This window comes from Cetorhinus maximus, chromosome 1, assembly GCF_964194155.1.
Source record: "Cetorhinus maximus chromosome 1, sCetMax3.hap1.1, whole genome shotgun sequence".
Classification (NCBI taxonomy): Eukaryota; Metazoa; Chordata; class Chondrichthyes; order Lamniformes; family Cetorhinidae; genus Cetorhinus; species Cetorhinus maximus.
The window spans coordinates 54,481,111-54,494,541 of NC_135879.1; the positions used below are offsets into that span (position 1 = coordinate 54,481,111).

Sequence of the window (13,431 nt, forward strand, 5' to 3'; positions counted from 1 at the left end):
GATTTCCTTCCTTAAAGAACATTAGTGAAGCTTTTTTACAACAATCAATGATAGTTTCATGGTCACAATTATTGAGACTAGCTTTCAATTCCAGATTTATTAACTTAATTCAAATTCCACCAACTGTCCAGGTAAGATTTGAACCCATATCTCTAGGACATTAACCCAGGCCTCTGGATTACTAGTCTAGTGATATTGCCACTATACTATCATCTCCCCACTAAATAGCATAACAATAGTTCAAGGCAGTCATCTGCAAGGAAAAAACTCTGCCAGTGTCCCAGTTGGTGAAGTGACAGACCAGATTCTAACATGTTCGGCACTGAATTAGTTGATCTCAGCAGAATTGCAATTGTCTTCAGTGACCCCTAAAACAAAAAGACAGATTTTGGGGTGTCCCAAAGCACTTTACAGCCAACAAAGTACTTTTGCAGTGTAGTCACTGATGTTATGGAGGAAACGCAGCAGCCAATTTGCATACATGAAACTTGCACAAATAGCAATCTGATGATGGCCAGATAATCGGCTTTTTGTTGTTGATTAAGGAGTAAATATTGGTCAAGGTGCCAGGGATAAATTCCCCAATGGAAAGTTTGCATGTGTGAGCAATGGATGAAGGGGCGGTCAAATTGAGCTGCGATACCCCACTTCCCCCATGGGCAAATAGTTTGCTAACTCTCACACATGGGGAATGCCCATTTAGCTGAGGTTCAAGAGCAATGAATCAGGAAACATGGAGAAGATGAAAAATATTTTTAAATTAGCATATTTTTTAAAGAAGGAAACATGGGGAGAGTTGGCAAAAGATGTTAAGTGAAACTTTCAAATCTTATGTTGACCTGCCTGCTTACCATCTTCCTTGCTGATTGTACTGATGGGACTGAGAAGCTCCAGACCTGCGTCACCAGTGGCAGTGAAAGCTCGGGCAGCACACTGCACCCTGGAGCCTGCCTGGAAGTAGATAGAATCTAAGGTGATGAGCTTGGTGCTGGTGAAGAATGTGTTGGAATCCACTTCACGCATGGGGCTGGTCACTCCATCCTGGCCAGTGGGAGCACTGACAAGCCAACGGTATTGGGTCAAAGTGTCATTAATATTCTCAGCCGAACAGATCGACCCAGTCTTATCATAGTCTGAATACTTTGGATTGCAGGCCTGCAGAAGGAAAGATAAAATGTAAGCTCTATGACTAAACAGCATCAAATTAAAAACTCAGGGTATTAGAAGGTGGCAGGGGACATCTTCTAGCAGCTAGTTGTACTATAGCATTGCTGGAATGCTTGAAGCCAGGCTAGCCATCCGCTCTAGTGCCCAGGGAGCTGTGCGGAATAGGTCAGCAGGAAAATATCAAGTAGATTGTGTGGTGATAAAATCTGATGCCTGGTGGATGTTTAACTGTTAAAGCAGCACAAACTCACAGAAAAGCTGCATTTTCTAATTTAATTTCTTTATATTATTCTCAATAATAATGATCATTTATAATATTCAAAACAATTTTTTATAAAACAGTTCTTACCGTAACGCAGACTGCAGGGTAGCCGGCTGGTGGATTGGGAGCTTCTTTTGCTTTGGCAGTGTCATCGTATGTCAGGAGTGAGACAACCTGTGGGACAGCTGGGAAGGTGACATCGGCCACACTGTCCATTTCTTCAATGTACACAATAGCTTTGCTCATCTAAATGAGTGGGAAATAAATAAAACACAGGCACAGTCACCTATATATAATAAATGAACATCAGACTCTGATTGAAATGTTTTCTCTAAGCAGTTGGAGCACAGAATCAGTAAAACTAGTACAATGGAATCCTTTACTTTCAAATACACCACATCATTTTGGTCACTAAAAGCAATAACAATCACAAGGCGGTTACAGGAAACTTCACGGCATCATTTTAAAGACTTTTGGAACCAGGATAGAACAGCTGATAAAAACATCAAATGAAATAAAAAGATACCATTGTCAGAAAGTATTTTAACATTAGTTTAACAAACTGAATATGTCTTCAGGCTGATGAACATTAAATTAACTTATACATATAATCGCACAGAGAAAAATCCTACTGTGCTCAGCATTTCTCACAAAGTCAAAGGCCTGAAGTTTTCCTTTGTTGGGTGCATGTGATTAGCGGGCAAAGGAACAGTCAGGAAACGGGCAAGGGAGCAGTCGGGAAACGGGCCCCCGACCGCGATTGGCCCCCAGCTGTGATTTCATGCCGGCTGGCCAATTAATGGGGAGCCAGCAGGAATCGTGCGCCGAGAAGCTCAGTGCTGCCGGGGTGGGGGCGGGAAGAGGATGGGCGACGATGTCACCGCGGGCGCAGGTTGGTGCTGCAAGAGAGCACCCTGAAGGCAGACAGCCGCTTCAGGAAGCTGCAGACCTGAAAATAATAAAATAAAGCACAAAAAAGCTGCAAAAATTGTCCATACATAGCGAGAAGGTGGTGTCAATGCAAGATGGCCACTGATACCCATCTGTGTAGAAAACCAGAGCTGTCATTATGGGCAGGTGATGGAGTAGTGATACTATTGCTAGATTAATGCTCCAGCAACCCAGGCTGATGCTCTGGGGGGCCTGGGTTCAAATCCTGTCATGGCAGATGGCAGAATTTTAATTCAATTAAAAGCCTGATGATGACCATATGGTAAAAACCCATCTGGTTAACTTAAGAGAAGGAAATCTGTCGTCCTTACCTGGTCTGGCCTACACATGACTCCAGACCCACAGCAATGTGGTTGACTCTTAAAATGCCCTCTGAAATGACCTAGCAAGCCACTCAAACCGCTACAAAGTCACAAAAAAGGAATGAAACCGGACCACTTGGCATCGACCTGGGCACTGGAAACAGCAATCTCAGCCCTGTCGATCCTGCAAAATCCTCCTTATTATCATCTGGGGGTTGGTGCCAAAATTGTGAGAACTGTCTCACAGCCTGACATAGCCATCCTCACGGGATTATCCTTACAGATAATGTCCCAGGCGCCACCATCACCAGCCCTGGGTGACAGTAGAGCTGGCGGCACAGTGTTATACAGTCGGGAGGGAGTTGCCCTGGAAGTCCTCAGCATTAACTCCAGACTCCATGAAATCTCATGGCATCAGGTCAAACATGGACATCCCAAGAAAAGGAATTTGTCTACGAGATGGCTTTTTGGAGCACCTTGTGTTGGAGCCCATTAGGGAACAGGCAATTCTAGATTTAGTGATGTGTAATGAGGCAGATTTGATAAGGGTGCTTAAGGTGAAGGAACCCTTAGGAGGAAGTGACCATAATATGATAGAATTCACCCTGCAATTTGAGAGGAAAAAGCTGGAATCAGATGTAATGGTATTACAGTTGAATAAAGGCAACTACAGAGGCATGAGGGAGGAGCTGGCCAGAATTGACTGGGAGATGAGCCTAGCAGGAGAGACAGTGGAACAGCAATGGCAGGAGTTTCTGGGAGTAATTTGGGAGACACAGCAAAAATTCATCCCTAGGAAGAAGAAGCATACTAAAGGGAGGATGAGGCAACCATGGCTGACAAGGGAAGTCAGGGACAGCATAAAAGCTAAAGAGAAAGCATACAATGCGGCGAAGAGCAGTGGGAAACCAGGGGATTGGGAAGTCTACAAAGACCAACAGAGGACACCTAAAAAAGAAATAAGGAGGGAGAAGATTAAATATGAGGGTAAACTAGCCAGTAATATAAAAGAAGATTGCAAGAGTTTTTTTAGATATATAAAGGATAAGAGAGAGGCAAAAGTGGACATTGGGCCGCTGGAAAATGACTCTGGAGAAGTAGTAGTGGGGAACAAAGAAATGGCAGAGGAACTGAATAGATACTTTGCATCAGTCTTCACGGTGGAAGACACGAGTAACATCCCCAAAGTTCAAAAGAGTCAGGGGGCAGAGGTGAGTATGGTGGCCATTACCAAGGAGAAGGTGCTAGGAAAACTGAAAGGTCTGAAGGTGGATAAATCACCTGGACCAGATGGATTACACCCCAGAGTTTTGAAGGAGATGGCTGAAGAGATAGTGCCGGCGTTAGTGGTGATCTTTCAGGAATCACTCGAGTCGGAGGGTCCCAGAGGACTGGAACATCGCTAATATAACCCCCCTGTTTAAGAAGGGAGTGAGGCAAAAGACGGAAATTACAGGGCGATTAGCCTGACCTCGGTCATTGGTAAGATTCTAGAGTCCATTATTAAGGATGAGATTTCAGAATACTTGGATGTGCATGGTAAAATAGGGCAAAGTCAGCATGGTTTCATCAAGGGGAGGTCATGCCTGACAAATCTGTTAGAATTCTTTGAGGAGGTAACGAGTAGGTTAGAGAAAGGAGAGCCAATGGATGTTATCTACTTGGACTTCCAGAAGGCCTTTGACAGGGTGCCGCACAGGAGGCTGCTCAGTAAGATAAGAACCCATGGTGTTAGAGGCAAGGTACTAGCATGGTTAGAAGATTGGCTGTCTGGCAGGAGGCAGAGAGTGGGGATAAGGGGGTCCTTCTCAGGATGGCGGCCGGTAACTAGTGGCGTTCCGCAGGGGTCAGTGTTGGGACCACAACTTTTCACTTTATACATTAATGATCTAGATGAAGGAACTGAGGGCATTCTGGCTAAGTTTGCAGATGATACAAAGATAGGTGGAGGAAGGGACAGGTCGTATTGAGAGGCGGGGAGGCTGCAGAAGGATTTGGACAGGTTAGGAGAATGGGCAAAGAAGTGGCAGATGGAATACAACGTGGGCAAGTGTGAGGTCATGCACTTTGGTAGGAAGAATAGAGGCATAGACTATCTTCTAAATGGGGAGAGAATTCAGAAATCTGGAGTGCAGAGGGACTTGGGAGTCCTAGTCCAGGATTCTCTTAAGGTTAGCTTGCAGGTTGAGTCGGTAGTTAGGAAGGCAAATGCAATGTTGGCATTTATTTCGAGAGGACTAGAATATAAAAGCAGGGATGTGCTGCTGAGGCTTTATGAGGCTCTGGTCAGACCACATTTAGAATATTGTGAGCAATTTTGGGCCCCGTACCTCAGGAAGGATGTTCTGGCCCTGGAGAGGGTCCAGAGGAGGTTTACGAGAACGATCCCAGGAATGAAAGGCTTAACATATGACGAACATTTGAGGACTCTGGGTCTATACTCGATGGAGTTTAGAAGGATGAGGGGGGATTTGATTGAAACTTACAGAATACTGAAAGGCCTGGATAGAGTGGATGTGGGGAAGATGTTTCCATTAGTAGGAGAGACTAGGACTCGAGGGCACAGCCTCAGAGTAAAGGGAAGACCTTTTAGAACAGAGATGAGGAGAAACTTCTTTAGCCAGAGAGTGGTGAATCTATGGAATTCATTGGCACAGAAGGCTGTGGAGGCCAGGACATCGAGTGTGTTTAAGACCGAGATAGATAGGTTCTTGATTGGTAAGGGGATCAAAGGTTATGGGGCGAAGGCGGGAGAATGGGGTTGAGAAACTTATCAGCCATGATTGAATGGCGGAGCAGACTCGATGGGCCGAATGGCCCAATTTCTGCTCCTATGTCTTATGGTCTTATGACAAGGAAACCTCCTGCTGATTACCATGTACTGCCCTCCCTCAGCTGGTGAATCAGTGCTCCTACATGTTGAACACCACTTGGAGGAAGCACTGAGGGTGGCAAGGACACAGAATGTACTCTGGGTGGGGGCTTCAATTTCCATCACCAAGAGTGGCTCGGTAGCACCACTACTGAATAAGCTGGCCAAGTCCTAAATGACATAGCTGCTAGGCTGGGTCTGCGGCAGGTGGTGAGGGAACCAACAAGAAGGAAAAATATACTTGACCTCATCCTCGCCAACCTGTCTGCCGCAGATGCATCTGTCCATGGCAATATCGGTAGGAGTGACCACCGCACAGTCATAGTGGAGACCAAGTCCCACCTTCACATTGAGGATACCCTCCATTGTGTTGTGTGGCACTACCACCATGCTAAATGGGATATATTTCAAACAGATCTGGCAACTCAAGACTGGCTATCCAGAATTGTACTCAAACCCAATCTATAACCTCATGGCCTGGCATATCCCCGACTCTACCATTGCCATCAGCCTTGGTTCAGTGAAGAGTGCAGGAGGGCATGCCAGGATTAGCACCAGGCATACCTAAAAATGAGGTGTCAACCTGGTGAAGCTATAACACAGGACTATTTGTGTGCCAAACAGCGGAAGCAGCAAGTGATAGACAGAGGTAAGCAATCCCAAACCCAACGGATCAGATCTAAGCTCTGCAGTCCTGCCACATCCAGTCGTGAATGGTGGTGGACAATTAAACAACTCACTGTAGGAGGAGGCTCCACAAATGTCCCCATCCCCAATGATGAAGGAGCCCAGCACCTGAGTGTGAAAGATAAGGCTGACGTATTTGATACAACCTTTAGCCAGAAGTGCTGAGTGAATGATCCATCTCGGCATCATGTTATTATGTTACCCACTACATGACGAGGTCTTATTTGGTGTAGTTACCTTTGATGTGAGACCTTATCAGATGCCTTTTGGAAACCCAAGACAGCACACCTACAGATGAAAGCAAAATACTGCGGAAGATGGAAATCTGAGATAAAAACAGGAAATGCTGGAAAAACCCAACAGGTCTGGCAGCATCTGTGGAGGGAGAAACAGAGTTAACGTTTCGAGTCCATATGACTCTTCTTCAGAAGGACTCAAAATGTTAACTCTGTTTCTCTCTCCACAGATGCTGCCCTGAGGAGCAGGGCCAGGAGGAGGAGCAGCAGGGCCCCTTCTCACACCTGAGGGCACTGAAGTCTCAGACTCACCAGCGTCACACCATCTCTGCCAGGCAGGCACCAGAGCAGATCCTAGCACTTCGGTGGGAATTAGATCAACAACTAGTGCCCGGGGCACAGCGGTGATGGCACTTCACAGTCGCTGGAGGAGCTGGCAGAGACAGACAGTGCCCATGGCACCAGCAGTCGGAGGACTGCAGGGGAACAGGCACATGCTCAGTCGGTGGCTGATGATGTGCCTCTGGAGTCGTCCGCAAGGCAGCAAACACTGGAAGTCCAGCAGGGTATGCGGGAGGATCTGGCGGAGATACATGAGGCAATGCGTGGCATGGTGCCCGTGTTGGAGGAGTCCACGCAGATCACCGATGCAATGAGCCTCATGGCCGAGCACCATGTGCCCTCCATGGAGTGAGTGGGGGCGACTCTCATGGAGAGGCTCCTCCAGGAGAACAATCAGGGCTTCCTGGGGTTGCGGTCGGACCTGCAAGCCCTCACATCGGCATTGACCTCAGCTGGTCAGTGCCAGTGTAGGAGATGGTCTGGGCACCAAGTTTCCCAGCTCAGTGCCCATCCATCCATGGTGAGCAGGGAGGTCCGAAGCAACCTCACATCGGGGCAGCAGCTGCCTGTCATCTCTGCGGGCTCCTCTCAGGGCGCTCCAGATGAGGGCAACAGCTCCTCCAACCCTCTGCCAGTGACTTTCATCCGGTGAGGCTGCGACAACCGGGGAGATGCCAGCTGTGGAACTGGCCACTCCCTCCCAGCCGGGGCCAGCACAGGCCCCATGGGCCAGAGGACGGCCGCCAAGGTCATCGAGGCCAACAGGACAGCAGAGTGAGCAGGCTGGCTCAGATACCAGTCCCAGCGAGGGGGCAGCGTCAAGGCATAGCATCCGAAAACGTAAACATAAGGCACCCTAGGCACACCACGGGTTTATCACTGGTGCTTTTGTGTTGACCCGCAATGAGGCTCAGGCTTGTGTTGGGGGTCCATATGTGGCGGGCCAGCTGAAGGTTCGTTGGATTAAAGCCTCCCGGGTGTCCCTGCCTCCCTGGAGCATGCCCGGGTCAGCGTCTACCCACTTAGCATTTCCCTGTGCGTGCTCATCCTCGGACTCAATGCTGGACTCATCGTGTGCAGCCGCAGCCACTGCATCTACATCTTCTTCATCCACAGCGTCCCCACTTTCCAGCACAAGATTGTGGAGAGCGCAGCATGCAACCACTATCAGTGACACACGATCTGGAGGGTACTGGAGTGCGCCCCCTGAAAGGTCCAGGCATCGGAAGCGCATGTTGAGAAGACCGATGGCTCTCTCCACCACAGCCCTTGTGGAGCCGTGGCTCCTATTGTACCACTGCTCAGCTTCTGTTCTTGGATGGTGGAGAGGCGTCATGAGCCATCTTCTGAGGGGATAGCCCTTGTCACCCAGCAGCCATCCATCCAGCCGGGCCAGAGCACTGAAGAGCCCCGGCACCTGGGAGTGTCTGAGGACGCAGGCGTCGTGGGAGTTGCCTGGGTACCTTGCACAGACTTGTAGAATCTGCATCCTGTGATCACACACTATCTGCACGTTCATGGAGTGGAAGCCCTTCCTGTTGACAAAGGCACCGGGCTCACCTACTGGCGCCTTGATGGCCACATGTGTGCAGTCTATTGCACCCTGGACACGGGGGAAGCCAGCAATGGCTGCAAAGCCTCTGGCTCGCTGTGTCTGGCTTGCCTGTTCTTAACGGTAGTGGATAAAGGTCAATGCATGCCTTAACAGAGCATCTGTAACCTGCTTGACACAAGTGTGGACAGCTGATTGGGAGACACCGCAAAGATCACCCACCGAGCCCTGGAAGGAGCCAGAGGCATAGAAGTTGATGGCAGCTGTGACCTTTAGAGTCGCTGGCATGGGGTGTCCACCCACACAGTTAGCGGAGATCTCAGGGCCGATCATCTGACAGATATAGTTGACTGTCTCTCTTGAGAGATGGAGCCTCCTTTGGCACTGCACTTCAGACATATTGAGGTGGCTTCTTCACCGCCTGTAAACCCTGGCAGCAGGATAGTGGTGTCGTCTGCGGCCCCTTCCGCCTTGGACTACCTCTTGGCCCTGCGCCCCTTGTGCCTGCACCTGGCCTCCCAAAGGTGGTTCCCCTGGAGGCTGAATGTGAACTCCTGGCCTCCTCCCCCTTCTAGCCCTCCCTTTCTCCTCAGAGGAGGTGCCTCCAGCGGAGAGTTCAGCTCCCATTCCCAGGCAAAGGGGAGGCTTCCTGAAACCTGCAGGCCCCAAAAAAGATTCCTCAGTGCAGAATGCTGACCTGAAGGTTGTGAGTCCAGACCAAGCAGCTGGTTTGCATTTTGAAGTATTGCAGATCACACAGGCAAGTTACCAGTAACTTTGAAACATCAATATTTGACAGAGCACACTCGCGACCCCAATGAGCCCTCTTATCCTGCCTGTGGATGAGGTTTATACAAATGTGTCCTACCCGCCTGCCCATTGACCCGAAGAGCGCATGGGTGCCGAAAAATTGCCATCAATTGGCGCCTCAAGGGCCTTAAGTGGCCCATTAATTAATGGTGGGTACGCACTGGAGATCATTGCGCGCCCACCCAACGAAATATCGCGATGGTGCGCGGTGACATCAGGACACTCGCCCAACATCGCTGCGCATCACTTTACGTGCGAGTGTGCGGGGCCCGCCCACGTGCGACAACAGGAAAATTCTGGCTTAGAGCTTTATTTTATTGTTTGCAGGTCTGCAGCTCCCTGAGGCTCTCTGAGGCAGCTGTCTGCCTTCAGGGAGCTCTCTCGAAGTATTCACCTGGGCCCATGGTGATGTCAGGCCCAGCCTCTTCCCACCCCCACCGTGGCAGCGCTGAGCTTTTTAGCGGGTGTTTCACGCTGGCCGGCCATTTATTCGGCAGCCAGCATGAACTCACGGTCGGGGGCCGATCGCGGTCAGGGGCCTGTTTCACCACCGCTCCCGGGCCCACCGATCGCATGCGCCCAACAAGGGAAAAATTCAGGCTTATAAGTAGAAATTCCAGGGAACGTTCCCTGACCTCCCACTGTAACTTTGCGAGAAGGTGGGCACAATCCCCAGAAACAATCTAAACAGTTTTCATTCATTCTTCCATTGAAGATACAGTGAGCAACTGGGAGAGTCCTCGTGGAAATTACAAGTGCTCACGTCAGACCATGTGACTTAGCCGATAAACTACAAACCATTAACAATAAAAAGTAGACTATGATGGAATGTCAATACAGCAGATTTCACTTCACTACAGGCCTTTAACTTATGCCAGATAATTAACGACTCAACACTTTGATAACTCACACAAGTGATATTAAACTTGAACTTTTTGTGACAAAACTAATGTGCGGGGTTTCGCTTATCAGCCACAGGGTCTCCCAGGGCTGCAGGGCAGTGAAGCAGGAAGAGTTCGAGGCAGGTTACCCAAAATATATCTCTCATACCCTGTGAACTTCAAAATTGGAAATCAAAGCAAGGTGTTCCTTTGTTGAACAAGGCTTCTTACCAAATTAAAGTCAGGGCTTAGAAATTTGTGTGTGCTCACTTTTGCAGGTACCAAAGGCCCAATGCATTTTCCAGGCATGGGCACTGCAAGAGGAATTTTTTTCACCATTTCTCAGTATGGCGGATGGTGCACTTCTGGCTGGGAATGTGTGCCTGCCTCTTTCCTGCCATACTGAGGCCTCAGTAAGTCTGTTAGTGACCAGAAAATGCATGCTGCGCAATCAAATTTCTCAGTCATGATTTTGTCAACTCCATCCAGGCACTGGATGGAAACCCATAATCTTATCAACCCCTTGGGCAAAATTTTTAGCTCGGCAGGTGGGCACAGGCCTGTCCCGACCGAGCATAAAATGATGCGCGATGAGGTCGTGTGAATGTCCCAACGTCATTGCGCAATATTTCGGTCAGCGGGCGCACGCCGGAGTCAACAGCACGCCTGCCGACAATTAAAAGTCCTATTAAGGCAACTAAGAAGTTAATTAAAAGAAATATTTTGCTGCCCATCCAACCTTGCGGTTGGCAGGCAGGCAAAAAGGCCAAGCAGCCTTTGCACATTTTTGGAAACTTCATCCACGAGCGGGATGAGGTTTCCAAACGCAAATAAAAATAAAATTAAAAAATTTAAAATTTAATTAATAACATGTCCCTGCTCATGTGGCAGAGTCACATGAGGGGGCATGTTTTATAATATTTATAAAATCTTCATTTTAAAAAAAAATCTGTTTATCTCCCTCAGGCATACCTATGCCTCAGGGAGATTTGCAAGCACGCACTCACGCACATGCATGAAGTTCGCGCTTGCCCCACTCGCACTGCCCCCACAGACAGCGCTGAGTGCTGCCGCACGCGGTTCACGCCGGGCAGGTCTTAATTGGCCCCGATCACGGGCAGCTTCCCGGCCGCACCTGCCCGCCCCCGCCAAGCCCACCCGACAAGATTCTTCCCCTTGACTTAAACTTGATTGATTTTTAAACCAAAGCATGGTTTGCAAAAAAATTTACTTGCATGGGATTAATTATTTTCCAGTAATATTGTGCACAGAGCCATATGTATGAACTTCAAAACTGTAGACAAAAACTGAGCAGAGGCACAGACTCACAGGAAGATTTGTCAAGCCCATTGTGCAGAAGCCCAGCCATCAGCAGCAGTGGGACAAGCCATTACCTGTGTTTCAGCCACCATGTTCTCATCAGGCTTCAAGTGAACAGTAAAAGCTTCTCTCATTTCCCGCTCTCCATCATACACAACTTCTATCTCTATAAAATGTTCAGTTTCCCCTTCCTTAAACTCAATATCTGAAATAAAAGCCACATGAAAAACAACATCAGCTTCTCCTTATTAGATTGGTGATACCATCTAGTCTTTAGATCTGAAACTGGTCTGCATTAATGTTTATGAAAGAATGATTGCTCTGAAAAGGTCCGATCAGTCCATGGTGGCACTGTTTATTGAGCCCTTTAAGAAAGTGGAACATTTTTGTACTGCTTTTGATGTTAATTCAGACCATCTATAGTTACCGCCTCACTTACAACCACAAAATTCAATTAATGTTTGTAAAATTGGAACAAGTTTGGGTTTTGCATACAAATTGTTGGCAATATATGTAGAAATATATGTAAAACAAAAACAAAATGCTGCAGATGCCCGGGGTATTTTTTAGAGAAATATCTAATTGGGGGCTGGATTTTCATACATCCATTGTGTCAGAACGTAGGCAGAAGGGATTTAAAAATAGTGGGCTGGACCTGAATCTGGGATTCCTGCCCCTATTCTCATTCCTGCAATTTTTGCCAGTATGGGATAGGGTGTGTGTAGCACGTCTGCATGCAGCACTCCTTGCTGCCTCCATTGTGGGGGTGGGCATTTCAGAAACCTCCCTCTCAACTTTGATTAAGCCAGGCTGACTGCTGCAGGATGCGTGGTTCACAGCTCCTAGAGGAGTTGTGAACCACTGGGGACTCTACTCTGGAGTCTGGAACCTTTTGGCAGATAAGTTTAAAAGGTGTTCAGATGGTGTATGATAATGTGATTTTTTAAAAGTATTTAAGTATGTGTTTAATGTTTTGTATGACTTTAAGTGTTTTTTCAATACAGTGATTGATCATTGGGCTTTGTCCTTAAAAAGTAAGAGACCATTAAATTTTCCAGCACTGTGTAATGGTTCAGATACATCAGAATTCTTTTTCCAGTGGAGAAAGTCCTCTTCAGCATTCTGCAGTATGGAGAATCAGACATTAAAGTATGTTGGCTGTTCTATGGCTTGATTTTCACATTAATTTAATGTCCTGACACCTTCTATGAAGTGCCCTTCCAGTATCCACTAGGTATAGAGCAAATGAGCCATATAATAACACTGGCAAATCTTTGAAATGTTCATGAAATAAACAAAAAGAATCAGTCATTTTAAAGTCATTTTGAAGAACACTTCCCCTCTTACATTCTCATAAAACAGTCAATCAAACAGAGGCAGTGAATGTCCCACTGAAGAAATTTTAATCCTCTCAATATCACTTAATCTTATCCAAATAAACAAACAAAGAAGAAACATTTCAAAGAAATATAAACATATTACAAGCTAATAAAAGTATCTAATAAAGCTAGCAGTCCCCTTTGCTGATGTGTAAACAATCCCCTACCAGGTTGAGCCCATTATCCATTCTTGGAGCTCAGCCAAGCATTCATGATGAGGCATTCTGTTAACCATCTCAACAAAAGTGGGCTGAACAAATGACCAGACACTTGTTTTATCAGATGGCCTCAATATGAATACTTGGCTGAGCTCCAAGACTGACTAGTGTATTCAGCCCTTGGTGGGTTGTTTACACAACTTGGATGGTGCAGCTAACTTTGTTTGATTGATTAGTTTGTAATAAGTTTATCATTCCTTGAACTGGTTTTTCAATGTCTGTGTGTTTATTTGGATAAGAGATGTGCAGAAGATTAAGTGTTCCTTCAAAAGGACTTTCACTGCATGTGATTGGCAGTTTTATGAGAATGTAAGAAGGCAATGCTTTTCAAAGAGATTTTTTATATTTTTTAATTTCATGGGTATTTCAAAGTCTTGCAAGTGTTATTATATGTCTCATTTGTTCTGCAGCTAGTGAATTCTGAGTGAGTAGGCACAGAGAGGAAATGGGAG

The 13,431-nt window shown here is 47.1% G+C and overlaps 1 protein-coding gene across 1 annotated transcript in view; it reads right to left on the bottom strand.

Moving 5' to 3' along the window:
• frem3 (Fras1 related extracellular matrix 3) overlaps nt 1-13,431 on the bottom strand; it is a 237,422-nt gene that overhangs the window by 37,072 nt on the left and 186,919 nt on the right. The window contains exons 12-14 of the mRNA XM_078555493.1: nt 11,457-11,587; nt 1,517-1,675; nt 852-1,155 (exon numbers count right to left, since the gene is read on the bottom strand). Coding sequence (XP_078411619.1) covers nt 852-1,155; nt 1,517-1,675; nt 11,457-11,587 — 594 coding nt within the window. The remainder of the gene's footprint in view (nt 1-851; nt 1,156-1,516; nt 1,676-11,456; nt 11,588-13,431) is intronic.